Raw genomic sequence first — 27685 nt, 5'->3', positions numbered from 1 at the left:
TTTTTCTGTCGCTTTTGTGCGCAGCATTGTCATTAAGCCTACAAGCGGCGCACAAAATTACAAATCGTTTGTCATTACGGCCGAGTGCCACAGCTGGACAATTTACTGCGGGTAATACGGTACCAAGCGCAGCACGAGTACCGTCTAGTCACGGGCTCCCACCGAGCCACTTCGCCGAGGGAGGACCCAGTGATATGTTTCACGGCCCCCTTTTGAAAAACGCCTCGCGCCACGCTTTACAAACGGCCCGTGGAAGTCGTGCGTCACTGCCAAACTTCCAAAACGAGCTCAGTCAGCGTAATTGCAGTCTTGAAAATACGGCTGTTTGCTTCCGACAACCAGGCAGCGGACGCATGCATATTTAAAGCGACTCCGGCGACCCACACCTGCCCATTCTGCAATGATATTCGGCCGGGCGTGTTGCGACGGAAAATCAATGTCGGCCGACCGGCGGCGGGCCGCGTTGCGATTTGTCCACGTCGTGCGCCGTGCGTCGAGCCGGCGGCCGTCAGCCCCGCCGCGCTCGTATACCATCGGGCCATCGATTCCGCCGCTCGCCGCGGCCCTCGCCTAGCGACGTGCCGCGCAACAGGTCGTTCGGCACGCCCCCAGGCTACGTGACCTCCGTGGAAACGGCCGGCGGCGGCGGCCGGGCGCGGGCCGCCCACCGCGCTGCACGATCACGCGTGTGCGAATGCGAGACGCGGTGCCGGGTTGCACGCGGCTCGGCGCCGGTCCCAGCGGCGCCGCGTCACCTGCTCGCCTCAGACGGTTTGAAGCGCGCTGCAGGGCAGGGTGTTTGCACTGCTCGTTAATGAAAGCCGCGCATGGGATTTGCAAAGTTAATTAAAAGCTGTGGTGTTACGAGGCATTCCCATGGAGACAATGGCCTCCAGGTTATCTTTGTTCTGAAAAATATAATGTGGGACCGCATTTGTCAGTTTATTCCCAAGCAGGAATTTTTCCCAGTCCTTCTTTAGCGAGGCCCATGGCAGCCAGGGTGTTTAAAGTGTTCTATTGCCGTGAGTCAATGACTCCTTGGTCCAAATGCATCTGCGGACGGATCCGCCGATGTTTGGACAGGGCTGGATCAAATGTTGTCTCTGCCGCCCAGAATAATATTGCTGGCATTTGAATCCTCATTCGTGTAAACGGGCTGCATGCACGGATATCAATATTATGGAGATTTTTCAACAGATCGGGAAAATGCAAACGACTCGCATGCATGCCACCGCGCTGTGCAACGTGCTGCAACCCATCTATATTGCAGAAAGCTGAGATCGTTGTTGCATCGGACAGGTGTTGTGCCGAATGCTTTGGTAAAAGTCAATTTAATCAAGTGGATGATGGATGGCGGCGGCGCGGGCGCGCATCTGCTCTACATATTAAGTGGCCATGTTCGTATTAACACAGTTGTCTGCACGCCGCGCGCAGCCACCCACGACCAGATCATTGACAGATAATTGCGTCATAAAGCTGCCAAACAATTACCGCTCGGCCTATAGGCTCATTTAAATGATTACAGCATGTGGCCGTATTTGTTCCCGCGGTGGTGAGTTGGCAGCCTGATATCGCAGTCTCGGCCAGGGCCCAGCGTTCACCGGCCCCAGCGACTTGTGCACTAACGCGCCACTGTTGTTTCTCTCCCGCACAGTGCAGGCTCACGTCTCCTTGCACATTACACCACTAGTGGGACTGTCACTGCACAGAACGCGGCTAGCGTGCCCTAAATAGTGCACAGGCAGGTGTCACTTCCCACCTCAGTGGAAGACGGGCTCCCCGGTGCACAGTGCACCAACGGTAAACGTCTCGTGCACGTTGCACGGCGGATGTTTTTCCTGCGATAGGAGCATGGCTAGTGCTCTTTTCCTGCGCATTCGACGGCTTTAACACACTGCTCGGCCAGTGGCTCCTGCACAGTGTTCACTATTGTGCAGTGTGTGTTTGTGCCATCCGTGCACATACCACGATTAGCGTTTCACCCCAGCTTTGCGCGAGTATCGCCCTTACACAAAACATGGCCTGCCGTCTATGCATACATAGTGCACGCTTGGTGCACCGCCAAAACAGCGCAGGTATAGTGTCCAACTGCTACATAGTACCGTGATACTTTCATCAGCCTTGCAAAATGCGCGGTTTGTTTACCGCATACACTGCGCAGTCAAAGTCCGGTCCCCTGCGCAGTGCGCAGCCGCCTGACGCCCCCTCCCCGCAGAGCCAGCGCGCAGCCTGCACGGCGCGCAACCGCCACCCACTCACCGAACTGAGTCCTCATCCAGGGGAAGAGAACGTTGGGCGAGCCTGCGCCGCTCTGCTGGCCCTGCGGCCCGGCCGGCGGCGGCTGTCCGTTGGCGTACATGACCTGCTGGCCGCCGGCCGCCATCTCGCCGGCCGGCTCCGCCTGCGTCTGCATGTACTGCGCGTCCGGTATGCCGTTGGGCACGGCGCCGTTCATGCCCTCCTGCATCTTGCACGGCATGTAGCGCGTGCCCGGGTACTGGCTGGGCGAGTGCGTGCGGTACTGCTCCATGCCGTTGTCGTAGCCGGCCTCGGGCATCTCCATCTGCGGCTGCGGGTAGTACTGCTGGTGGTTGCCGTTGGCGCGCATGTGCATGGGCCTCTCGTAGCCGCGGTACATGTCGGGCCGGTGCTGGCTGGGGTCGACGGCGGCCGGGTGCATGTGGCCGGGCACTTGGTGCGGCGGCGGCGGCTCCATCGGCTGGTAGTAGCCGCGCACCGCGCCCGGGTCGCAGTGCGGCGCCGCCACCTGGGCTTGCGCGTGCGCCGCGTACTCGGGCGCGGCCATGTCCTGCGACGCCGCCGGCAGCTGGTAGTTGTTGTTGGTGTAGGTTGTGTTGGGCATGGTGTGTCCTGGCACGACGTAGACGACTGTAGCACTACAAAACACAAAGTCGCTGCGGATCACTCAATGAGGCGCTCCAGCTTGCTGATTTCCCACCTGAAATGAGAGAGAGGAGCGTGTGAGCGCGGGGCGGGCCGGGCCGGACGACTCAATTCATTATTACCAGGAATTCAGCGCGGTGAAACGGACGCCGCGCTCTCCTGAAAATAATGCGCATCCGTTTATCAGAGCAAACCCTAGCCAATGGGGCAAATGGCGCCGTTCGTCAGCGCACGGACCTCGGGGAGCGGCGAGAGCGGCCGGCCGTCCCGGCGCCGCGCGCCAGATCCACACTGACGCCCCAAATTCATAGGCTCCGAAACCACTTCGATAATCTCTTTCCAAAGGCCAATGCCAGCCATGTGCCTTTCTGTGCCGGGTCCCGGCGGAGCGGGCGCGTCCGCGCTTGATTGGCCGTCCATTATCCGTCAAATCCCGGCGCTATTATCCCGTTTGACGCGATCATTTATGTCGGCGGCTGCGGGGGACGGCTCTGTTTGTACAGAGCCGGTCCCAGTCAAAGGCCGCCATCGGACCGGCCCCGGCCGGCGCCGCTTCGAATTTGTCACCGCAGCGACGATTGTGTCACGCTGAAAGCACGCGAATTGACATTCAAAGGGTTCGGCGCATCGTCCGCGCCGGGACCGCCGCGCCGCGCGGCCCGAGACGAGCCCGGCGCGCTGTCGACGCGACAGGCGCAAAAAATCGGCCCGATCTTATCGCATTATCAGGCGATCTCACGGTGAGAGCGTGTGGCGAAGCGGACATTCCCCGCCTGTCAGGTCGGCCATGTTGGGATTTCACGGGTCGGGTATGCCCACCCTCACGCTCCCGTCCTGGGCAAGGTCCACCAGCGCTCAGGAGACCCAATGCGGCGAGGCTCCGGTGCGGCATAATGGACAGCGACGGCGGCCTCAAAGGCGCAGACGGCGCGCCACGGGAGGTCGCCCAGCAACGCAGGACTCAGCCTTGGTCTTCCCAGAAGGAGGCTGCCGCCGGCGCGCCGCCGTCGCCGTCGCCCGCGCATATTTCCGTCGGCGCCGGCCGCATCCATCACGGTCCGATTATTTTGTGCAGGTCGCGCCAACTCGCACTGCACCGCGACACGATAAATTTCCGAACGGTTTCATTTCGGCTCGCACCGGCCGCGGCGGTCGCGCGAAGGCGAAAAACGGAGCGGCGCGCTCGTAAATCGCCAGGCCGCGTGTTCCATATCACGGAGTGAATAACGATACATTGTCACTAAATCTCGGCGGGCGCGCACTACATCACTCGACACGCTGGTTCACTGTTTGCTCTGGCAGACGGTCGGCGGGCGCGCGATCACTGTGTTTACACGCCGCAATTGATGCATGATCGGAGCCGATGGTACGGTCACCACGGTCACGGAACCACTGGGGACGCTTCCGTCCTCCGCCGGCCGGCAAAAGAAAATGTTTGAGTCGGCCAGATGTAAACAGGCGTTTCTACACACCCTAATGATCGCCATGTCGGCTGCAATTAGTAAAAGTCAGATTTGGGAGCGGCCGAGCAGGGATTGACGGATGTGGAATGAGAGAAACGCCACTTTCCACCAACCAGAGCGCGGCACTTTGATTTACAGGCAGAGGGCCGATCCGCGTCATTTGCGCATGCGTAGTGACATCTGGTCTCCCCCACCAACCGGCACATGTTTTGGCAGCGGCCGAGAATTTCCGTGCTTCCTTTGGAGCGCCGAGACGACAGGGTCCGTTTGTTTGCCTCGGTCGTCCATCTTGACTTGGAGGCCTGCCTGAGCGGGCGGGAAAGGGGGGGGGGGGAGGGAGGGGGACGCTGATCGCCTCACGGCGTGCAGACGGCGGCCGTCCTGCACACCGCGCGGCTCACCATGCGCTCATGCAGCCCGCTAAATGCGTCGCAGTGCATACCGTGCCCCGCGCGAGGCGCACCAGACCTGGGGAGTCGCATTGTCTTATTCCGACCCACGGTGCTGCCAAGCACCACATCTGGGGCGGCCGGGTGGTCCGCTGGCAGCCGGCGGCCGCGTCGCCGCTGACGGATTCGCCGGCACAACGTTTTAAACATTTCCCAATTAGAAAATTCCAGCGTGTTGCGCCGTAAATCGCTCACACGGCTTAGCCAGTCACATAATTCATACATCCCTCTCCGAGAAATCCCTCTTCCGCTGCCAGGGAATATTTCACACGACGACCGGCCGGCTTTTTGTGGGCGCGCCGGCGGCGTTCTGTTTGTGGGCGCGCCACGCCGCCGCCGAACCGTGCCCGGTGATATACCGGCGACGCCCCGCGCCCTGCAACGGCGCCGGCCGCGGCCGCCCACCGTCCGGCCGGCGGCGAGGCCAGCCTGAGGCCCTGCTGGGGCTGGGCTGGAGTCGGACTCGGACCGGGCCCGGCTGGCTGGGAACGGGGCGGGCTGGGGCTGGGCTGGAGTCGGACTCGGACCGCACCCGGCTGGGAATGACAGCGGGATCGGGCTGGACTGCGGTCGGGCTGGAGTCGGACTCGGACCGGACCCGGCTGGCTGAGAGCGGGGACGGAGTGGGGACGGGCTAGGGTCGGGCTACGAGACGCAATGCTGCGGACCCGCGGCAGCCAAAGCTGAATCAGTAGCGGTTACATTCGTGCGGTGCTCACACTGGCAATGCCCAGGCCTTCGATGTTGCTCAGAACATGCTGCACTGGGGTAAACTCCTCCAGAGCCTGTGCCATACTTCATACCGTAAAGACATCCCTCGTCCTAGGCCGGTGCTCATGCACTCACACTGCTTCCAGCACCGGGCTGGAGCCACGTTTAATAATCGAAATATTGCGCCTCTCAGCTTCAGCTCGGCCTCGGCGGACAGAGCAGCCCCGCAGCGCGGAAACGTCGCAGCGCCGGCCCAGACAATGCCAGCATGCCTTTCTGGGTCGACCGGAAGTTGCATTTGAAGTGGCGGCGGCGGCGGCCGGCCAGCGTCTCCCGTGCCGCCGCGCCGTTTAACACTGTTTTGAAGTTCCCGGCATGAAAGTAAACGTTTTATCAAGTGTGAACCCGGCTTCATATCAGACCTTGAGAGCCGTAAATCTGCCCGATATTGCCGCTCCGTGTCGCTACTAATAGCCGGCTTATTTACGAGCGCGCCCAGCGACCGGCAACGGCTCTAGGTCAGGTGAACTGCCTGTCACAACAGGCGTCTGCGGAGGACCGAAACGGCGCCTAATGCACTCTGGAGAGGGCCGCGGCCGGCGGCCCGGGCGCCTGCACGTGCTCCAGTCCTGCGGCGGCTCTGCGCCGGGAAAGTGTCGTTTTTACCCGGCCACGCGCGTGATTTAGGGCGGGCCGGCTCGCGGGGCGTGAAAGCAGCTCGCTAGCCAGCGGGATGTCCGCCGGCGGGCGAGGGCGGCCAAGGCGGGCAACGCATCCTGAGAACAGAGAACCCAGCTCGCGCCTGGGGGTGGGCGCGTGCTGAGACCGGCAAGCGCTGGAGAATTTGTGATGCACACCCGCGCCCGGAACGCAAGGCAGAGGGGTAGCGGGCCACCGGGCGGATCTGTGGCTGACTCCAGCCGAACGCAGAGGTGGGGAGGCGTTCGGGTCATAACCGCCGGGCGTGGCGCGCAGGTGGGAGGACGCGGGCGGGGAGCGGCTCCCGCGCCGGCCGTGTCTGGCCGCCGTCAGCGCGCCGCTCCGGAAAAATAAGCGCGGCCACGTGGGCGGAATACTAATACGCGCCGCGCAATTACCGGCCACAGAGCGGCCCTAGTGACGTCACGCCGGCGGGGCGGAGAGCTGACACCGCCGGACACCCACTCACCATCAGAGGCGGCGAGCCGCTCCTGCCGCGTCCGCCCGGCGTCCGTAGGCGGCGCACCACGTGACCGGCCGCACGGCACCCCCCGCCGGGGGCGGCGCACCACGTGACCGGGCTCGGGTCACCCGCAGCCGGCGACTCTTCGGCATATCACTGGCACACGGCGCTCGTCAGTGATACCGGCGCAGCACTGAATGCCGCCGGACTGCGGCCGACACCAGCGGCTATGGACCGCTGCCCATGCCGCCGCACTCGTGGATCCAATATGCAAATTCGGGGTAAATAATTAAACTGCCTGACTACGGCACCGTTACTAATTGTGTCGTGTTTATGAATGTCAAAAGTACAGGAAGGAGGAATATTTCTGACGGCGGTGGCGTTAAGCGCCGCGTTAGCACCTGTTCCGAGTTGAATGCCGGCCGGGTCTTGAGTTTGCTCGCCTGTTCGCCACACGCGGGTCGTGCAATTACACTGCATGCTCTCCTTTCGCCGGTGCCATCCGTCTTCTGGCGCTGCAAGGCGCTCAGGCCAGGCGTGCGAGCAGCGAATTAACCATACCAGAACTGCGACGTCCACCAAGAAAGCGTAATTGAAATTGCAGCCAGTGGGGGAGGGCGCCGCGCTCGCTCGGCGCGGCCGGACGGGCGCCCGCTGCGCCGCCGGCCACGCGCACCTGGTCGGCGACCGCGCCGACCACGTCCATGCACTGTGCACCGCGCCTCGCTGGTCGCCACCGCTGATCGCGTACTGGATCGGCGGCGTTTAGGGCCGATGATCGCAGCATCTCTGCCGGCGACACGGCGCGGCCGCTGTGACAAACGGCCACGGCGCCGGGCCCTATTACCGCAGCCCGCTCGCCGATGGATATTAATCGCGCTGGCGGCCGCCTGCATCACGGCCGGAGCCGGAGCCGGCCGTCAGATGGCCCGATAGGCGGCGTCACGGCGGCGGCACCTCCGGAGTGGCGGCGTCACTCCGCCGGCACTCCGCGCCGCGCGCTAACGAGTCCGCCTCCCCCCGCCTCATGCATATGCAGCGCGGGCGGACCGGCGGCAGCGGCGGCGGCGGCGGCGGAGGGCCGCTCCCCTGGCCGTGTTATGACGGCGCGCGAGTGGCGGTCCGTCGATGGGCGACGCGCTGCGGGCCGCCGCCGCCGACGGCGCCGCCCGACCGGCTCCAGGAGGTGGCCGGATAAACAGGCAGGTGACCGACGGCCGGCCGGTCGCGGCAGCTTCGCCGCCAGCTGTGCCGTGCTCGTACCGCGACCCTGAACCCGTGCCGACATCGGCCGGACGGCGATGACCGCCGACGACCGCTGCCGCCCGTGGATGGCGGTGTCGCGGTCCTGCGGCCGCACACAGGCGGCACATGGCGTCGTCCACACCTGGCTGACCGGCTAGCGGTCGCGGTGAGGACGGCGCACCGGCCAGCTGCCGCCTGCTGCCGCAGATGCCGCTCCCGCGAGCCACGTGCACGCACCCGGGCCACGCAGGTGTATGCACGTGTAATCCATTGCTGAAGCGTTGTTGCGTGTGCAAGTATATAATTTGGGGATGAAATATGTGGACATTAAGCAGCGATATTAATTCTGGTTAGTTGCGACCGGGCTGAAGCTCTGAAACGCACATTCCAAACATTATGCCGACTAGTACTCATTTGTAGTCCATATTTGGGTCACTTTACAGTCAGGCAAGGGTCATCGCGCCAGCCTGTTTGTGCAAAATTTCCCAGACTTTGCAACAATGATGCTGGAGTATGTGACGATGAGTTCTATGCCGTGAATTCCCCAGCTAGCTTTTGACGCCCATTATCTCCGAGCTATTAGCAAAGCACCACTGACTCATCGACGAAGAACTCGCCCTGATGTCTCATAGCATTGCGGGAAGCATAGCGCTGGCTCCCGCTTCCAGCCTTCACCCTCGTCTGGCAGCCGGCCGACGGTAAACATGGCGGTGTTCCACTCTTCGGTGGCGATTTGTTTAGGAGCGTCGGCGGTCGCACCTGCACCGATGACGTCACCTCGTGGCCGGTGAATTCCCGCGCCAGAAGTGGCGTCAGACGGCGCACCTTTGTCCGACCGGCCCGTCGGCGATCGATGATCCGCGTTTAATTTCGTCCCAGCGCTGAATCGTAATGAGGGCCGCGGACAGAGACATCTATTGCACGGCGTGTGAACTACAACACGCGGCAGAAACGGCCATTGATTATCGCTCGGCCGGCTGGCGCCGCGGAGGTGGAATCGACTGTGAAACGATGCACGCACGGATTACGAGGCGCCGGCGCCGGTGTTATCACATTTTGTGATTGATGAGTGAAAAGTTACTCCGGCTATCGAGGATTTCAACAACGCAAACGACATGGGGACCTTTTCCATTACGGCTGTCCTGACAATGGCCATTTATCAATGCTTCTGCACGAAAAGTCAGCCGGAGCGCGGTCGTAACGGATAATCAAGAGCGCTTTGAGGAAGTCGCGAGCGTGAAGTATTGCGATTAAGGTTGCAAAACCAGTAGAAAATGCAGCGCAGACATGGCGTGTGAAGCCCTTGCGTTTAATTTTCCAAAATAGCGATCCACTCGGGTATACTGAGCGATGAACTATTGCCTATTTTGTGCTGCAGAAGCGGGGTATACCAACGTCTACCTGATACATATAAGGTTTACTTCATTTCATAATCAATCCTTCATCAGCTTTCGACTTAGATTATCAATATGAATAATTTCGTGGCGATTGCACTGTTTGCGGAGCATTTTGTGGTACTTTGAAAAGTGCGAGCAATGCAGACCAAAATTCCCCCATCCGTGAGACAATCGGAGTATACACTCGACAGCCACGTTTAACAAATGTGTGCTACAAAACCAGTCATGGTTGTAGAGCAGAGCGAACAAGCAAATGCTCCAACCGCTGTTAGCAGACAAATTTGGTAGCCAGCGGCCGTTCTTCAAGTCCTGTCGCCGACGACATGCTTATGCCATCTATCGCGATCGGAGGTAACTAAAAATTGCCCATCATGGCCCTCTGGCCCGTTTTCAGCGCCAGGCGGCGGCCCGGCGGACAGCCGCTGTACAGCCGAGCCTAGTGTACGACACCACCAGCGGCACATTTATCTTCCCCCGTTTCTCTCGGCCCCGGCAAGTCCAGAGTGACAAACGACTTGAATGCCTTCAAAAACAGCCGCGATTAATTTCCTCGGGTGTCCGCAGGACTTGGCTGGCCTCTCGCCGGCCATGTTGTGATCGCGAGGTGCACCTGTACAGACGTCATTATCCTCGGAAATGGGGGAGACGCGTAGCGACCAATCGGCGCGCGCCCCGCCGACGCGTACAAATATCTGCAATCAGTGATGACGCTCAAAATGGAGAGAGGCGGGAGGGGAGGCCAATGACAGTGCCCAACAACCATGGCCGTCCAACATGGAGACAGAAAAATTGTCATATGCTGGCTAAACGGGTCGGTGGCACTGCGGTGATAAGCTTTGCACAGCAAAAATTTGAGTGGGAAGTGGTATTGCCGCATAGCTGCAGCTTCACCGTTTTTGCATCGTAATGCCTAAAATAGATGAGCCAGCAACGGGAAAGTTTGACTCACGAATTAGATTCCTAAGCCACCAATGAATAGAAAGAGTTGGTCAGACAAGTAGGCTACAGTCCGCCTACTACCGTGTCAGACAACGCCCTCAGCTGCTGAGGCTATACAGTGTCACCTGCCCCTCGCCCTGTTGGGAAAGGCGCGCACCGCGAGGAATCAAGCCCCTACAACAATGCCCCGCAATTCAAAAAGGTGCTGGTTGTAGTCTCACTGTAGGGAAATGATCACTTGGTGCACCTTGGGAGCGCTTTGTTGCAGAATAAACTTGTAAGAAGGTGCTCTGAGTACGCACGCCGCTGAGTACGCGCACCGTCGCATGGTCTTTGGCGGCGTATGGGTGACATAACTATCGAAGCTCTAATGATGCGCTACATCGGACACCGTTAGATCAAACCCGAAATATATCAACGACGAAAGCGTCACGTCAACTGAATGACCCAAAAAGAGCCTTCTAGGTTCAAAATTTCCGTTTATGTGTCCGTCCAATGCAAAAATGAAATATCGGCAAGTTAAAACTGACGATATGTTCACAAGCACCGAAGCACCAGAGGTTCTTTACGTTTCCTCATACTTAAGCATGTAGTGGTGCATTTGAAGAAGTATTGTAAGTAGACAGATGCTTGCAAATGCTTTTTATGTTTACACCAATTCATGCTCTCAAATGGATTGCATCGCTAATGTTCAAGTCTGTGAAACGTTCGTCCATCAGCAAGCATTCGTTAGTCTGCCACTTACGACAAGTTTCCCTCCAGGGACACTTCTTAAACTCGGCGCATGGAGGAGGACAGTCACCTAGGGGTCCAAACAGGCTTTCTAACGAGTAAAACCTCATGACTGGAGGGCCAATATGAAACGATAGGATCGTCGCTGCCGCAAAAGGACTACGGAAAGCCTTCGACCGGTGCCCTCCCCCTCCCCCCCTCCCCCCTCCCGTATACATTCCGGAAGCATCATGTCATTTATGTCATCGCAAATGCCATCCACCTGAATTGTATTATGCTACGCACTATTGCGAAGTGACAGCGACGGCCATCAAATGACGCACTGAGTGTCAATATGCAGCAGGTAAATGTAGCAGCCACGAGCAGAGCATAAGGATTACGATACTGAAAATGTTTCAGCGGAGCAAACTACAGATTTCACGACTAAAACATCTGAGCCTTCCTTTACCGCCGGTAGCCAGAAAGCCAAGCTCAATACATCAAAACTCGTAAATCGCGCACCAGTTCTGGTTGTCCGCATTTTCTAGATCAAACGCGGCATTTAGTGTTGCAGCTTGGGGCCATCGTGGCCATTAACTACACAGCGGCCATTTGTCAGGGGCCGTGGGGCCAGGCGAAATTGCTGCCGCGTCAGAATCTATTCACGGGCTTATTTTCGCCTTGCAGGTGCATGCCACCCAGCTGAATCGATCATGGTTGCCACGGGCGAGGCTTTTGGGACACTGCGGCGAAAATCAATGCTGGAGGCAGAGGCTCGGTGTGAGACACTGAGCATCTGTGCAGGGCACTAATAATTCTAACTGTGGCCACGATCCTGACCACGTAGGGTAAGCCTCCGTGGTTTGATGAAAATCAGAAGTTGCAGCTCTGGAGTACACGATGCGATTTTTTTATAAAAATCGCTCGCATTTAACAATGCGTTTTCCAACAGCTCCATCTGCATTTTCACAGGCCTATCTTCAATTCAAGATAAATCGATCCACAAGTCGTGAATCGCATCACATTTGGATGGGTCGCGTAATAATTTTTTCTTGAGCTCAAACTATTTTGATGCGTGACGTGAATCGAGTTGTGTGTTCTTTGAGAAACAGTCGGTCTGAATCACGTTAAGTCCATGCAAAGGCCAAACGGATTGCCCGCTTGTTGCCCGCTTCTGACGTGTCACAAGGAGCGGGGTTTCTGAGACGCCAACCCAAGTCCTTGTTGCGAAGGAGCGTAATTTGTAATGCAGGATAAATCGATCCACAAATCGCGAATCACATCGTTTCAGGATGGTTCACAAATCAATCCATTCTTGCCTACACAATTTCGATGTGTAACGTGAATCGAGTTGTCCGTTCTTTGAAAAACAGTCGATCTGAATCGCGTAAGTCCATACAAAGGCCAAAGGAGTTACCCGCTTGTTGCCCGCTTCTGACGTGTCATAACAAGCGGGCCTCCGTGACGCCAACCCAAGCCGTTGCTGCGTATGTGCGCACGGCTGTGGTAACTTGGGGTAATGAGGGACCCGGTATGGGTCAGCTTATAGCTATTGCATGCAAATACTACCGTTGGTTATTACTTTGTCAGCTCGGATCCTTCAAAATCCAACAACTTTGGGATTTTGTCAAAGCCGCGACCCAAAAGACGCTGGAGATCAGAAACATATAATTCAAACATTCGATGAAGGGTTGGGATACACACAACACCGCACAAGCCATATATCTGTTGCCTGATTGCTCGCAGCCAGTCTCTGGCATCATCCGCCGTACACAAAAGGGAAGGACTGCTACTAGAACGAGCCGGTTCGTGAGGGTGACCTCGGAGATTCTACCGTCACAGCCGTGGCAGACCCTTGGAAGCGTACCAGACGCCATATTTTTCGATATTGACACATGTTGGATTTACGAAAACCGCAGACTAACCGGCGGCACCCTGCCCTTTGCTTTGGTCCACAAAAGCGTGGCGAGGAGGGGATCGCACCACTCTCATCAGAGGCGGGATGATTGGTGGCGCCGCACCATAAATCGCACGGCTCCCCCTCCCGTATCATCCCACAGAGCTCGCCGGCAGCAACAAACAGAAACGGATCGACAGCGATGGAGGGAGCTTTCCACTGTTCGGCCTCGGTACTTGCGTGCCCCTTTGTTGCTGATCCTATTAATTAGTACACCCCTGCGCTCCCCGAGCCCATACATCACAACAGTTTTGTTTAGCTTCGAATTAAGTGCATACAGACACGGCAAATATACCATGGACCGGCACAACAACCACACCAAAATTGCGAGCCTAAATCCAAAATATTTTCAACAATACTTTGGCAATTGTCCGTTAAGCCATGACAACTGCCAAGCACTAAGTTTTTTTTAAAAAATCAACCTGATTGCAAAACCAAACCTTCAGCTTCCTTTATAAGGCTCCAACGGCATGGACTATTCATTGCACACAAGTGAATTAATCACAGCACGGATCTATGGCCTAATGATGAACTTTTGTGCATCAACTCATACGTGCCAATTTCAGAAGGAAGCCAAGTGTGTCGAACAGCATTGTTCTCCTATTACATTTGCTGGCATGCAGTTTATTTGTTAACCACGTTTATCCATGCAAGACGTAGCCCATTAAATATAAAATATCATACTAATCAGTTTGGGCTTCATCGCACATCGGGTACAATGCTTGCATGAATGCAGTTTGCTACATCTTCGGAGGCTCGAGCCTGTACCGTCCATATTTCCTAACTTTGCGGTAGGGTCCGTGGGCGCTGCGTACAAAAGGCTGGGCTTAAATCTTAGCGTGTGACCCCCAGTTATTTGAAAATGCTGCACACCCTAAAACGTGGAGTTTGTTGGCGTGCACATGCCATGCAATTGAAGCGTGCCAAAATCGCAGGCTTGCGTTTTAAGCCCGCTTTTTAAGGCCAGATGTCTGGGAGCATACGATTTGCTCATATCTTTAGCGGCCCTGAATTCGAGCCTGACTTCACACAGCGGCCATGCAATGCAAGTCTTTCCATTAGAGGTAATGACGTTTTCGCATGTCGTGTCATTCAGCATAATTCACACCAAGTTTTCCAGTTCCGTTGCCTTCGATATATGGCTTAATGCCGGCATTTCAAAAACAAACAATGGTTATGGTGAGACCATTTCAAACGCTGAGGCACGTTTCACAGTAAGACGTATGAACGTCTTTAAGCACGTGCAATCACGCACGCGCCCTTAAGTTTTGGCGCCGTCCAATGCTTCGTCAACTCAGGGCATAGGTGGGCTGTGTGGTGTTTTCATAATTTGAATTGTTCTAAAGCTTAATGAAGATGTTGGAAGACGAAGCAAACGCGTCGGGGTTTAAGAACGCTGCTGACATTTAAAAAGTTGGAGGGCAGTAAACCTGTCCTTTTACGACGCTGCGTTGATGCATGCGATGTCCAACTTCAAGTAGTAAATTTTCGTTAATCACCACTCATTCATATTGCATCTAACGGGCTTGGTTTCGTGACATATTGGGTGTCAAACTTCCAACTTCTCTGCACTAATTTTCTCAATCACTTTATCGTTCAAACGGAGAGCGTGAAGATGAACTGGCGCTGTTGTCACTGCATTGCTGGTCAGGGATTGCACCCAAACTGACAAAAATGTTATTTTTAAGGAACATTTGCAAATACGATGTAGACACATCTCCTTCTTGACTGCCAAAAGCTGCTTCGTTTTATTTTTCCCCGCCGAAGACTGGCAAAAAGTGGATAAGAGGGCAAGGAAAAATGATTCCGAGAAGCTCGGACTAAAACTTGTCTTTTAACCTTTCCAGATAAACCCCTGTACAAAGCTGCTCATTTACAATGCATAAATGGGCAGCTTGATACACAAAGAACAATAGTTTACATAAAGCATGATAAGTCTGAATGATACTTGACTAACCATGTGAAAATGCTATTAGTGCTTAATGATCCCTTTTATCTCAGAAAATGTGTGCACCTGAATTTATGTGAACCAAAATAATAGATACGGGATATTACCTAACCACAGATATTTCTTCTGATCAAGTGGGGGACAACAAGCACCTCGCACCTGTCTCGAGCGTGTGTGTACTGCGCACAGCTTGTTCCAATGGGAATCGCGGCCCCTGTCCATTTAACATGGTACTGTGAAGTAGGCTAATTAAATATTTTGTCTGACCTGTTTGGTTATTTGATTCGCTTGGTGTTGTGCGTGGGTAACAAGGTCACCGTACAAGCGGAGCACCTGCACTTCACGGTAATCACAAGCCAGAGATTACTTTTATTTCAAGCTTAAAATCATGATGGGTACAAACACTCAGGCCAAGCAAGTTCTCTCATTTAACGCCGCTTGAAAATATTTATTTCTAGTGTCTAAGTCAGCTGCAATAATGTTAAAACCATCCAGTGAGAGGTAATTTTAGGATAAGTGTCTGATGCATCTCCATGGTCCAAAATTTTCCCCCCAGACAGCTGAATTAAAACGAGAGATTCACAGGCTATCATGGCATGTGATGTACGCATCCAACACTAAATGATGCTAAGGCACATCAGGCGATGGTCCATATTTTTAAGAAAGGCTCGAAAATCGCGGCATCCACTTTGCCCATAATAACAATGTCTCGTTTCTAAAGTCATAAGTTACGGCACGCACGCAACGCGGATGGACCATCCCCATGCACAAGCAAAATACACGTACGCGCAGCAATAATGTCGCATAGGCCACGAGTGGACAGACCTCCAAAAAGCATGAGACGTGCATTTCGAGACAGTTCCAACTCAGACCTCGTGGTTCTTATTCGTTCAGTTCAGCTACTAAGCGTGGGCCAGCCCAGTGCTCTCCGATCTAGATCTGTATAGATCTAGACGAATATTGTTTCCCACACTTCCGGACCAAGGAGACTGGCAGGCTGGGCAATGAGCAGACTCTGCCACCAAATAGTCAGGCGAAATCTAGCAGCATATATCTGCACGGTTATCTTGAGCGTTCTCAAAACCTCAGGCGCCTACCGCGCCATTGGTCCGCCGCTGCCAGCTTTCAATTCCTGCACCCGTCGTGCGGGCCCACCGTTCAGAACAGCACTCTTATCCAGCATGATCGGCAGTGCGGCTCGTACAACGATCGGCGGGATTTCGCTGCAGTCCGCTGCCCGAACCCCGAAGAATCGTGCTCTGTCGGTGCCCGGCGGGGGCGCCGGGCCGCGCCGACCTGCCGCGGACCTCTGGCAGCATCTCGCGTGGGCGGACGCCTCACGTTTCGCCCTCGGCGCGGCGCGGGCGCGTGCCTCTCGCGGCCTCGCCCGCCTCCTCGGTAGGCGGGGCAGCGTGCACATTTACCACGCCGGTGAACAAGGGGGGGGGACGTAAGCGGCTGACGGCGTGGGGGCACCGCGGAAGGGCTCCTCCCTCCCGCGCTGGACGGAGCCGGTGCCGAGAGCGGACGACAAGACGTCCCGACGATCAGGGAGGTGCACATCGTGCGCAGATCGACACACACTGTGTCGAATTCAACACGACGATGTCGGATGTGACAGGCTGACATTGCCGCGCGCGGGTTCAGCTTGTCAACCACAGCACCCAAAGCCCGTCACAGCCATGAACGATTCGGCACTGCAGCCGCAGGAGCTGTAAGCCCGCGCTGCTGCGTGCAAGAAAGGCGGGCCACACACGGCTCTGCACAACAGAACGCATGTCACAGCTGTGCACGCGTCGGAAGGCACGAGCCCGGCCGGAGCAGCAACCGGAGAGTCGCGGTCACTGGTATTCCCTCAGAATGATTACAAATGGTAGTTTTGCCCATCGCATGGTCGAATGGGCGGGAGGATCACTTATTCACACTAACACCAAAGCAGGGCTGGTCTGAGTTCTCCTTGTGACGGGAGTTCACCAGGAACAGCCTCCGGATACGTGGAACTGAGCTCGCGACCCGGCCATTCCTACCCTCTTCAAGACAGGTCAGGTTATAAGACCACTCGGTCAAGCGCTCCTCTTCTGGTGGAATGGGCGGGTAGACTCCTTTTCACGTAAAACCTCGTCTAAACGATGCTCATCGAAGTTCGTGCGGTCCTCCCACGAAGCACACATCAAGTCGACCAATAAATAGTTTCGGCGACATACTGGCGCGAACCCGCGATCCCGCGACCCAATACCCCGGCAGTGTCCAGCACCGCGCCAGCTGCTATAGGGCTCGCCCGCGACATGCCATTGCACTCAATGGGTGCTCATCCGAGAGCAGCGTTGTCGGGTTCGTGCCCCCAGGCCTAAACAGACACAACGGAGCGAAATGGCACGGCGCCAAGCGGCCCCAAACAAGCCACCGCCCCAGGCGCAGCGCAGCAGCTCGCGGCCGCGGCGCGCTGTCGGCTTCGCTCGGCTGCAAGGAGCTGGCGACAGTAATACCAAACACTGATATTTGCGCTACGCTTGGGGTGGAGACCCGAGCACTTGTAAAGCAGGCGGCAGGTAACTCCTGGCGTAGAAGGCGCGGGTCCGTTCAGTTGGGCGGGGTGCGTGTATGTTAAGCCACACGAGTCGTGCGCATGACCCCCAATTACAGAGCCACAAGATTTGTACGGAAACTTGCGCTTTACTTGGCTCATACGCATGGGTTCCTTTGACCATAGGATGGAAAAGTTTCGGCGGTTTTTACTCTTTTCCAGCGCATGTATGCTGGCTTGGGCGTCAGGCACTGGAACGCAAAATTTCATTTTTTTTTCTTAACCTCGCTCAACCCTTATACATCATGGTCATTAGCCCTGCTTGGAACATTCATGTAAGTAATCAAGTAAGATAAACATTATCTGTTATCTGCATTATATTATGAAACTTACGACCAAAAAGCAATTTGTGCTGTGTTAGCGACTAGCATACCGAGCAGCATCACAATCTGGTAGTATCCAGGACTGAGCGAAGACCTGAATGCCGGCTGCATCGGTCCCCTACAGTGTCTACTTTGCTACCTATAAGCTGTTTTTATGCTTCCGTTGCCGTACTTAAGCACCAGCGTTAGTGCATTAGTCAGCTTCGATGCACAAAAGTCATATGTAAAAATAATAAATCGCAGGGAAAGAAAGCTACAGCTTGACACACGCCTAAAACAAATGGGAAAGGGCACCACCTTCCACCGATATAAAGGATCTAAAATTTGTGTTACCTCTGTGGACAATCAAAAATGGCACGCTCGTGCATACCCGGGGCTTTTGTAACAGCCCCTGCAAATCATCCGGCTCGTTTTCTAAAACAACAACCCCCAACAATGCAATCAACAACTTTGCTATTTACGAGCGGCTGCTGCCTGCAAACATTTGCTACATATGGTATGTTATATGACTGCCAGCAATGACTGCATTCGGTAAAATTGCCGGCAGTAAAAGGTGATAAGGGACAGTCCACTGCCATCGATCTGCACCGACAATTTCGTCTGTTATGCTCCACCCAACCCCTATATTTCTAATGCTCCAGTGACATCAGTAGAAATAATACTTCGTCTATTTTTGTATCGTAACATTTGGAGAGATATATTGGAATATCCATAAGTCACCCCTTAGTCGTGCACCGAGAAGTATCCAGGTGAACACATGGTAGCCGTCATATCTTCACACACGCTTCAATAACGCTGCACATTGAAAACAATCAGGTCGAAAGCGATGACACTTATTTAAAAGTTAGTCGTTACCTCAAGTCCGTCTGCCTTTGTGGCATGGAAATATCGGCTAACTGAAGGAATATGCTACCCAACCCCCATAAAAAGCAGGATTGAAGTAAGTGCAATAAGAGCTGCGTACTTTTCTCTCCTGATGCAGTTGTTATTTTTATCTTTCTTGGCGTCCTGTCTGGCCTGTAACAGCTCCGTAATCTGCCGTCTTCAGCATTCCCTACAGCGGCGCAGAGGACCAGCTCTTGGGTGTGATGACCAGCTCTGGGGTGGACCAACGGTAAACCAGGTCTGAGGTGTGATGACCAGCTCTGAGGTAGACCAGCGGTAAACCAGCTCTGAGGTGTGATGACCAGCTCTGGGGTGTGATGTCCAGCTCTGAGGTAGGCCAGCGGTAAACAGCTTCGAAGTGTGATGACCACCTCTGAGGTAGACCAGCGGCAGACCAGCTCTTGAGTGTGATAGCCGGCTCTGAGAGGCGATGACCAGCTGTGAGGTGTACTGCTGCTTATTCAGTGCTGCGGCCATGTGTGCCCAGACTCGCATCGCACAAGCGACAATTGAAATGCTGTTCTGCACATCAAACGCCACTCCAAAGCACAGTTTCTTCCGCAACACTAATTGCTTTCGAGAGAGATGGGTTTAACAGAGTTAACTGCCTACTGAATCTATAAAGTGCTTTATCTAAGACATTTTTTGTGAGCCACTTGAATAAAAATTAGAAATGTTCCGAATATTGCGCTGCTACCTCACATAACATGCATTCTGCGACCATCAATATTCCAATAACTATTCGAACATTCTTAACCAAGTCCTCAACCAAGGAAAGCACCCTGCGCACGAGTCTAATGAGACAGGCTGCAATCTTAGTAACTCGATATAGGTTGGTGATGGATACGCTTAATGCCTGCGATAACCAGCTCTAAACGTTTGCCGGTTAATAAAGGAAAGGTTAAGAGGGACCAATTGAATCGTTCAGAAATCATTAGTGAAACAACACAAGCCAATCCTCCAGGAGGCATGATACCAAAAATCAATGGCAGCTGCTTTGAACGATAGATCCGAACACTTTTACGAACTGCTGTGGGTCGAATGTAACAATTTCAGATTCTAACCAAGCTCAGCTTGCATCGTTCCAACCAGAACTACTGCAATGCTTCTGAATGGAACATTTATAAGACGTAAATGTTCGCGAACATCGCGCAAAATGGATCTTCGGCTGCCTTTCCATTCCCCAGAAGCTAAAACGCATTCTTCTTCATTTAGGCATGACTTGCAGAACGCTACAAGTGATCATTATTAATGTCTTTCATAATGGAATAACACTGGTATCAATTCACTCTGCCTGCCTCCCTTAAAAGCTAACCATCAATCCTCCGACCGTTGGCAAAAACGCGGCAAGATTTATCAGCGTTCTAGCGAGGGGAGTGGCATGAGGTGGGGTCATGATGACCGGCCGTGAGCCGCGTGCTCCGCATCCGGCCCTGTGGGCAAAATTACGTGGGAGATATCACAACGTCTGACTGCAATTTCATCATTCAAGGTTACGGGGATAAAGAGCGGACGTCTTTATCGTTCATGATAAGCGAAAATACCCCCGTGCAAACAAACTTCCCAGCGTCACACAGTCCACGCCCGCAGGCCGAGCCGGCGCTTCTAGTCGAGGGCTTACGTAGTCCTTAAACAAACTACTGAGCACTAATGCGAACCACTGCCTTTATGGACTGCACCAGGCCTCCCGAAACAGCACTAAACAAGGGGTGACGTAATTGCCGGCATAAACAGAGGGTCAGGCGGGGCCGATCCGGTGGGTAACGGGCTGACGGGACGCCCCGATCCCAGCCCGGCGCGGACCCGATCTGATACCGGCATTCCATCCGGCCGGCTTTTTATGAGGGCCGGCCCACCCAGCGGCCGGCCGGACGCCGGCACCCTTGCCCGGCCTCGGCTCGGCGGCCGGCGTTCCGGCCGCCGCCCGCCGCCGCGGGCAGCGGCGCCCTGCCCGCGCCGCGCGGCCGACGCCCGGAGCTCGGCCGATGGCCGATGCGCGGCCGCGGGCGGCATCGCGGGCAATCGTGCCGATGGACGCGCTCGGCGGCGGCCCGTGCGCGTCGCGTGGCGCCCTAGGGTCTCTCTGATGCGCTGCGACTCCTCGTCGTCTTGCGCAGAGCCGGCGAGGCCGCCAATCGGAGAAGAAGCGGCCGCGGCGTGGGCCCGCTGCGGTGCTGGTCATAATTTCACGGGGCGCGCCAGAATGATTGCTTCGACGGAAACAACTCATCTAGAGGTCGTATAGCTGTTTCGGAGGCCGTTTCTGTGGCTTGGCAATGAGCGGTTTGTAGAATTCGCACTGCAGTCAGCGCAATTAGCGCGCGTACCTCTTGGACCACAGGCACGCCCCTGCCCCCGCTGAGTGCAAGACGCACTCAACACACGCCACCGCAGCGCGACGTCCGCGCGTCGCCGACACAGATCCAGCTCCTCCGAACAATGCAGCCTCCACACGAGGCGTCACCGCTGGTAACGGACGACGTGTCAAGGGAGCGGCGATCACCTTAATCGGTTGCGCTGCAGGCCGCTGTTTTGGGCCGGCCGGGCCGGGCCCGCCATGCACGAATGCACCGGACGCCGCCGCCTCCGTGCACCGCCGCGCTGTACACGGGACCGCCCGGTTAGGCCGCTCGCCAGCCAGCACGCCAGCCAACCGACCAGCCGACCGAGCGGCGGCCATATTTCATCGCCACCGGCCGGCCAGCCGCGGCGGCGGCAGCGGCGGCGGCGGCGGCGGCAGCCGAGGGCTTTGTAAAGCGCAGCGGGCTGCGGGCTCCGTCCCAATCCATCCATCCATCCGCCCTGACCCAGCGTCCAGCAGCTGGGACCCGTGGCGTCGACCGGGACCGGCGGGCCGGGACCCGCTCCGGGGCGGCGCGGCGGCCGGGCGCGGCGGCCGGAGCAGCGCCCGCCGCCGACGGCCGCCGCCCGGCCGGCATTCCCGGCGGAGCGACGCCGTAAGTTATGGCGGCCGGCCGCAGATATTGTGTTCGAGTGGCCGCTCAAAGCACGGTAGGGATTAGCCGAGCATTTGCATAGCGCTGACGGATATGAGATAGGAAAGAGTAAAATGCGCAATTAAATCGTGCGTTATAGAGATACATCTATTTTATTCGAGGACTGAAGTCGTTCATTAAGCTGGGTACCCAGGTGACGTTCGATTTGCCCGGCTCGGCCGACGCTTGCAGCAGATTAACAGTGCTGCAAGGGGGAGGATACGCAAGGATAAATTCCGTTTTCATCCCATAACCCGAATGAGATACCATAAACAGAGTATTTCGTGCTTTTGACGGGGCAGTGGCCCTCCTCATAATGGAGGTTGCTGAAATAATGCGTGAGACCTATGCCTATTACGCATAAAATAATGCACCTGAATATTCAGTTCGCGAATGAGCTCTTTCATGCAGGATGTGATTTAAGAAATGGCTTCAACAGTGACCTGCAAGTCCTATGAAGAAAGTTTACGCATGTTCAAAATGGCCCAAAAAGCCTGCTTCACATTCATTAAAGACACAACTTCCGAAAGTCGAACCTCCGTGAGAGATCATAAATCTGCGCAGCTTTGCAGAGGCACGATCAGCCCCAGCCGGTGTCACCATCAAGCGGTGCTCATCCAAATTGCAATTGATGCGTGCGTGTCGTTTTCATAAGCGAAATCCCCGTACAAGGCTGGACGTTTACCCCGGGGATGGGATTGCCTGCGAGGCTTATTGAGCATCGCCCGATCGGCGGGGATACGGCCAATTCCCTCGACAGTAATTCACTGTCTCATCGAATATCGCACGTGAAAAATCGCGAGGGGCGCCTGCCACAGCGAAAGACAGGTTCGCAGCGACGCATGCGGCAGCGACAGCCACAACACCAGGCCCACCTCAGCATTCCCGGTATCTCTGCCCACATACAGCGCACTCTCGGGATAGCCGGCACGCGGGCCCGGCGCGCCCGGCCGCCGGCCGCCGGCGGGACTCATTCGTCGGCGGCGACACGGCCGGCGACGGTTATGAGCCATTGCACTCTGCGCGGCGATCGTCGCGGGCGACAAGCTGTGAGCGTGCAGGGATCAGCGGCGTAACGGCGGCAATAACTGTCGCCGTCCATCGGCTGCGAGCGGCCGCGGCGGCGGTGGCGGCCGGGCGGCCCGATCGCCGCCAAACGAGCCGGAAAAGAGCGCGCCCGAGCCGGCCCGGTCACGCCCGGGCGCGGGGCACGAGACGCTGCAGCGGAGATGCAGGGCTTCGATCGGAGGGGGCATGAGCGAGGTGCCGGGGTGAACAGTGAATCAGACCCACCGGCGCCCGGGGATGGACGGCTGTGGTGCAGAGCGAGCGCTTGCGCCATTGCAGTTGGAAACGTGATGGGGAGTGCTTGCTTGCTCTCGGGCGCAGTTGTGACGTTGCAGCAATTGGTGCACGTAGCATGCGAATAATCGGTTTGTTGCCACGGTGTTGCACCGCACGTACCCTTACCATGAGTCAACACAATACTTTATGGTGACTTATATAACACAGGGCTATCATTTCTGAACTAGATGCCACTCGCGCCAAGCTTTTTAAAAATCATTTCAGACGTCAGGGCATTATCGCCTTTTTCGTCAAATGTTAGGGTGCGGTGCAGTTTCAAGATTGTTATATATAGAGACAACTAAATTTGATGACAGACCTAGCTCGTATGGTGCTGGCGGATGCCAACAGCTAATGGCAGTACACTGACTGGTTCAATTTTACAGTGACTAGAACTGGGTAAAATTTAGCTACATGTTAGGCGGGTATCTTTAATGGAAGATAGCAGTCACATGATGCATACTTCGAGGTATGGCAATCGCTTGGCGCTGCACCTCCAAAGCACTCTCAGCAGAGATATTCTGAGTTATCTGGCCTGCCTGTTAAAGATCCATGAACAAGGGCATCAAACAGCATTAGGATTAGCTATTCTTGACCAGGAAAATGGCTCAGTGCGCGCCTGGGGACCGCAGCTTAAGCTCCAAATGCCACAGTTTGGGCTTACCTCGTCCGACACCTCCAAGGGATCTCGTCCATAGTTGTCTCACATCAACGTGCCGTGTCACAAACCCACACGCAAAACAACCAAACCGCACCGACAAACAATAAACAATTACAAAAGGGTTACTATCACTTCACGCGACTACATGAGCACACTGAAGTTTTGATCAAGAAACATTTTAGTCACTCGCTCATCGGGGCCGACATTACTCAATACCACGTGACCGGGCGCGGACCAATGAGCGGGCGGCGCGCGCTCCGACGTGGGCCGTCCCTCGGCCCGGCACGCAGCGTTGGCCAGCCCGGTCCGCCGGGCCTCGCCGAACGGCTCTATCCAGTTTTTACCCAGCAAACAAATGCCATATGATTAGCCGAGAAAGATGAAGAAATTATCGGCGCGGGTCTGAGAAGAGACGGGGTACTGGGGCTGATAGTGTCCGGTCGCTTCGGGCCCCAGCGCCGGCAGAAACAGCTCTACAAGCTGCAAGTTTGAAGGCTTCGCGCAATGCACTGACTTTTATGGCCGTTCAGTGCGTGTAGAAGCCTTATCCGACGCAGTAATGTGGCTGGTGAACAGCATACAGAGTCTGTCGACACTCTGACACATAAATGACGACACAAAACCGAATTGATGGACGATGTAGTGCCCACCGCACCCGCAGACTTGTGCGGTAATGTTCCCCAGCAGTCATGCCATTAAACAGGTTCGCACGACATGCCATCTGCTGTAAGATATTCAGCACAGGGTGTTCTATCGCAAAAATATGCTTGTCCTAAGCAATGTACATCAGTGAGGACATAATTCAAATCATGGGTTCACCGCTTTACTGCAAGCGTCCACAATAGAAAATAAGTGCCCAGTAAAAGGCGCGGTGCATTACATCATCTAAAGCCAGCCGTTTTAAGTTTTCCTTGCTTCTGTCGTGAGCGCCTTTGCAGCTAAGAACGTTGTGATTTCGCCGTGGGTCTCGCAAGTCCGGTCATTTGTCTCTGATGACTGACACACTGCGCATCACAGCGGCAACAGTTCGGAAGATGTGAGGCCAATGGACCGTAGGTCACTGATTGCTAACTTTTGCCCTCCCGCAACCCGATGGTGGCAGGCCAGGAGCTTGCGTTGCGAAACAATTCTTGGAATATATCATTGCTGTAAAAATGGCAGTGGTGGTATGTTATGTTCCTTGAATTGATACAGAATGGCCACTGGCTCCTACCCATATATTTTGTTCTAGGGGTGAGCCGGGTAGTGGATGAATTGATAAATAATTTGCATGCCTTCTAAGTTGGATATTTTCTGCTCACAATAAGTGAAAAACTGCAGCATGTTCCGCACACAAAAACTAACGCTCAATTGCATACACCTTGCTAATAAAGAAACCCAGTACCGTGTCACCCAAAAGGTTCCGTATTCCAGCAAGTAATACAAAGCATGAATAACATTTGGATGAGATCTTTACACATTCTACATGTCTTTTCTTATATCAGAACACATTTTGCCGTAATACTGTCGTATGTTGATAGCTACTAGGCATCATAACCCGATTTTAAATGTCTTGATCGCTTTGCGCCCAAAATCAGCATGCTACGAACATGTTATTTCAAAGGATAGGCCTTGGCAAAGTTATGCTGTAGCATTATTTACCAGTGTGGCAGTCGTTTTGTCTATCTACATGCCTGGCAGTCGTTTTGTCTACCTCCATAGCATACAAATCAATACAAATAGCGACACTTAGTTGGGGAGTTGTTAGTAAGAGGAATAAAGCGTCGTTTACTTTCGTTGACGTACACAATCATGTCATGCTTGCAACCTTGTGTAATATAATGCACATACCAACTACTGGCGCAATTGGCATTTCAATAGCTCCCCGATAATTGCTAACAGAGAGATATGAAAAGAGGTAACTGGATTTATAGACTATAAAAGCTTAAGAGAGGTAACTGGGCTCGGTCAAGGCTTAAAAAATGCACGAAACAAATGGTAATATTCGCTTTGTTTTAAGAGCACTGCAGGTGATCTAGTAATGACAATCATGCCCCTGATTTTTCCTTTGATGAGTCATACTATAACTGAAATCAAATGCAAATAATTGTTTCAAAACAAAGGAAGCCACAACAAGTTTCGTTTACAGAAGTGATGACATAAATAATATCAAATTGTACCCGAAGAGAGACACTCCAGCCCGAAGCGACACAACTAATCCGGGATGATACATTCCTTTAAAATTTTCTTCCTCATTGAGACAAGTTAATGATCAAACCCAAAACGATTAGGGCGTTCAATCTTGCACTCTAAAACGAACCAGACATTCATTGGACCCACATTGCTCGTGATTTACAGGCGTTCAGAGCACACCTTTCTATTCTGGTCACACTTTCTGAGGTAAAAAATTAATCACTGACATTTCACTACTGATGCATTCTTCCCGGTGACTGCATGCATGCATGCATCTGCCCGACCGCCTCAACTACACATGCATTGTATTTTCAGACCTAAAAAAACATTTTTTAAAATATTTAAGTAATCTGAAAATCTCTAGAGCCCTTTCCATTGAATTGGTATGTAAAAATTCTTTGGGATGTAATTGCGGATGTTCAGCAGACTACTTCAGGACCAGATTCCACGCTGACTTGGCTTCAACCGCTAAAAGCAGCTGAAATGTGCAGACTCGCGGCAACTTAAACGCAGCTTCATCTTTCAGGGTGAGGCGCCTTGTCGTTACTAACAAGTAGATCCGAGTGGAGGACTCAAACCAACGCCCACTTCTCAGGGGGACTCAAACCAACGCCCACTTCCCAGGGTCCTGGTACCTTTTCATCTGAAGTAAAACCGCGCCCAACGTTGGCATAGATCGTGCACCAAGATATCTACACGCGATTGTGATAAAAATACCAATACATCAAATTTGCCACGTAATATTTGAATTTGGTTGTATTTGTTTGCTGACACCCATCAAAATCATACCCATAACTGGTTTAGTAAGAACAGACCTGCGCCTCTTTGCTATCCATCTGCAAAACACAATGTTCATAAGAAACAATCACGTGTAAATAAGCCCATTTGATATGCTTTCGACGCCATGTCATTACTCGGCGCTACAGTCCGTCCTTGCATGGCAAAAAAGTTTCGTCCACCTCAAGTTTACACAACATTTTGTGTGATTTAAATGGCTGGGGTTTGAAAATGCATTGGTTGCTCGGCTATGCAGTGTCCGTGACAGTCTGCCTTGACGAATGACCGCTGCGACGCAGCATGTCATACGAGTAATGTTGTGCTGCGTTACTAAGATTGTCCTCACGCTCAAAACATTTTCTCGGGAAAATGTCCTTGACACTTGTAACTGTTCATAAACAAAGAATAGCCCGACCGATCAGGCAACAACTTTCAAAGTTAAAGAAGGTCGAGCAAAAAGACTTGAAACCCTGGTCTCCTACCCTTGCGTCTCCACGCCATTGCAACTAGTGTTTATGTTAATCAAGTCAGGAAAGTTTATGATGCTTGTCAAGTCAGGCTAGTCAATGCACCACAATATTGAATGAGAGCAAGAAGGACCATGACAGCACAGTGATCGTGCGGAACGGTGCTTCAATGCGGCGACATGCATTAGGTGATCAGCAATAACCTGTCTTTTCCTGTAATTTACTGAGCTCTTCTTCGATATTGCATGCCGAACTTCACTTCGCTGCTGGTAAGACGAAAGAACTGTCTTAAGGGAATTTAAGGCATCAAAAGCTTTTCCCAACCATAGGCATGACTTGGAAAAACAATCAGGGGCCCGAACAGTAATTTTGAGCGTTTCGTAACCGACTTTCTGGGCATCGCCATAATCCGCAAGAAGTAACCTCACCGTGGAGGCAAAACATTGCGAAGATAACGGGAGTCGAGCAAGAATGACCTTATCATATCTTTGCATCACATCTACATGCTGTTGACCTTGCAAAAGTGGTCGTGGGGCTTCCACCGTCATTTAAATTATTTTTGGAGCTTTTCGCCTAATGCACACACTTCG

At 54.3% G+C, this 27685-nt stretch overlaps 1 protein-coding gene across 1 annotated transcript in view; it reads right to left on the bottom strand.

Annotated features, from left to right (window-relative positions):
* Nucleotides 1-23813, bottom strand: part of LOC119112353 (homeobox protein Hox-A7) — a 34468-nt gene extending 10655 nt beyond the window's left edge. The window contains exons 1-2 of the mRNA XM_037236509.1: nt 23683-23813; nt 2260-2959 (exon numbers count right to left, since the gene is read on the bottom strand). Coding sequence (XP_037092404.1) covers nt 2260-2863 — 604 coding nt within the window. The 5' untranslated portion in view covers nt 2864-2959; nt 23683-23813. The remainder of the gene's footprint in view (nt 1-2259; nt 2960-23682) is intronic.
* Nucleotides 23814-27685: the final 3872 nt, after the last annotated feature.

Source organism: Pollicipes pollicipes, unplaced genomic scaffold, assembly GCF_011947565.3.
Source record: "Pollicipes pollicipes isolate AB1234 unplaced genomic scaffold, Ppol_2.1 Scaffold_7261;HRSCAF=8764_pilon_pilon_pilon, whole genome shotgun sequence".
Classification (NCBI taxonomy): Eukaryota; Metazoa; Arthropoda; class Thecostraca; order Pollicipedomorpha; family Pollicipedidae; genus Pollicipes; species Pollicipes pollicipes.
This window is presented reverse-complemented; position numbering and strand designations above follow the sequence as displayed.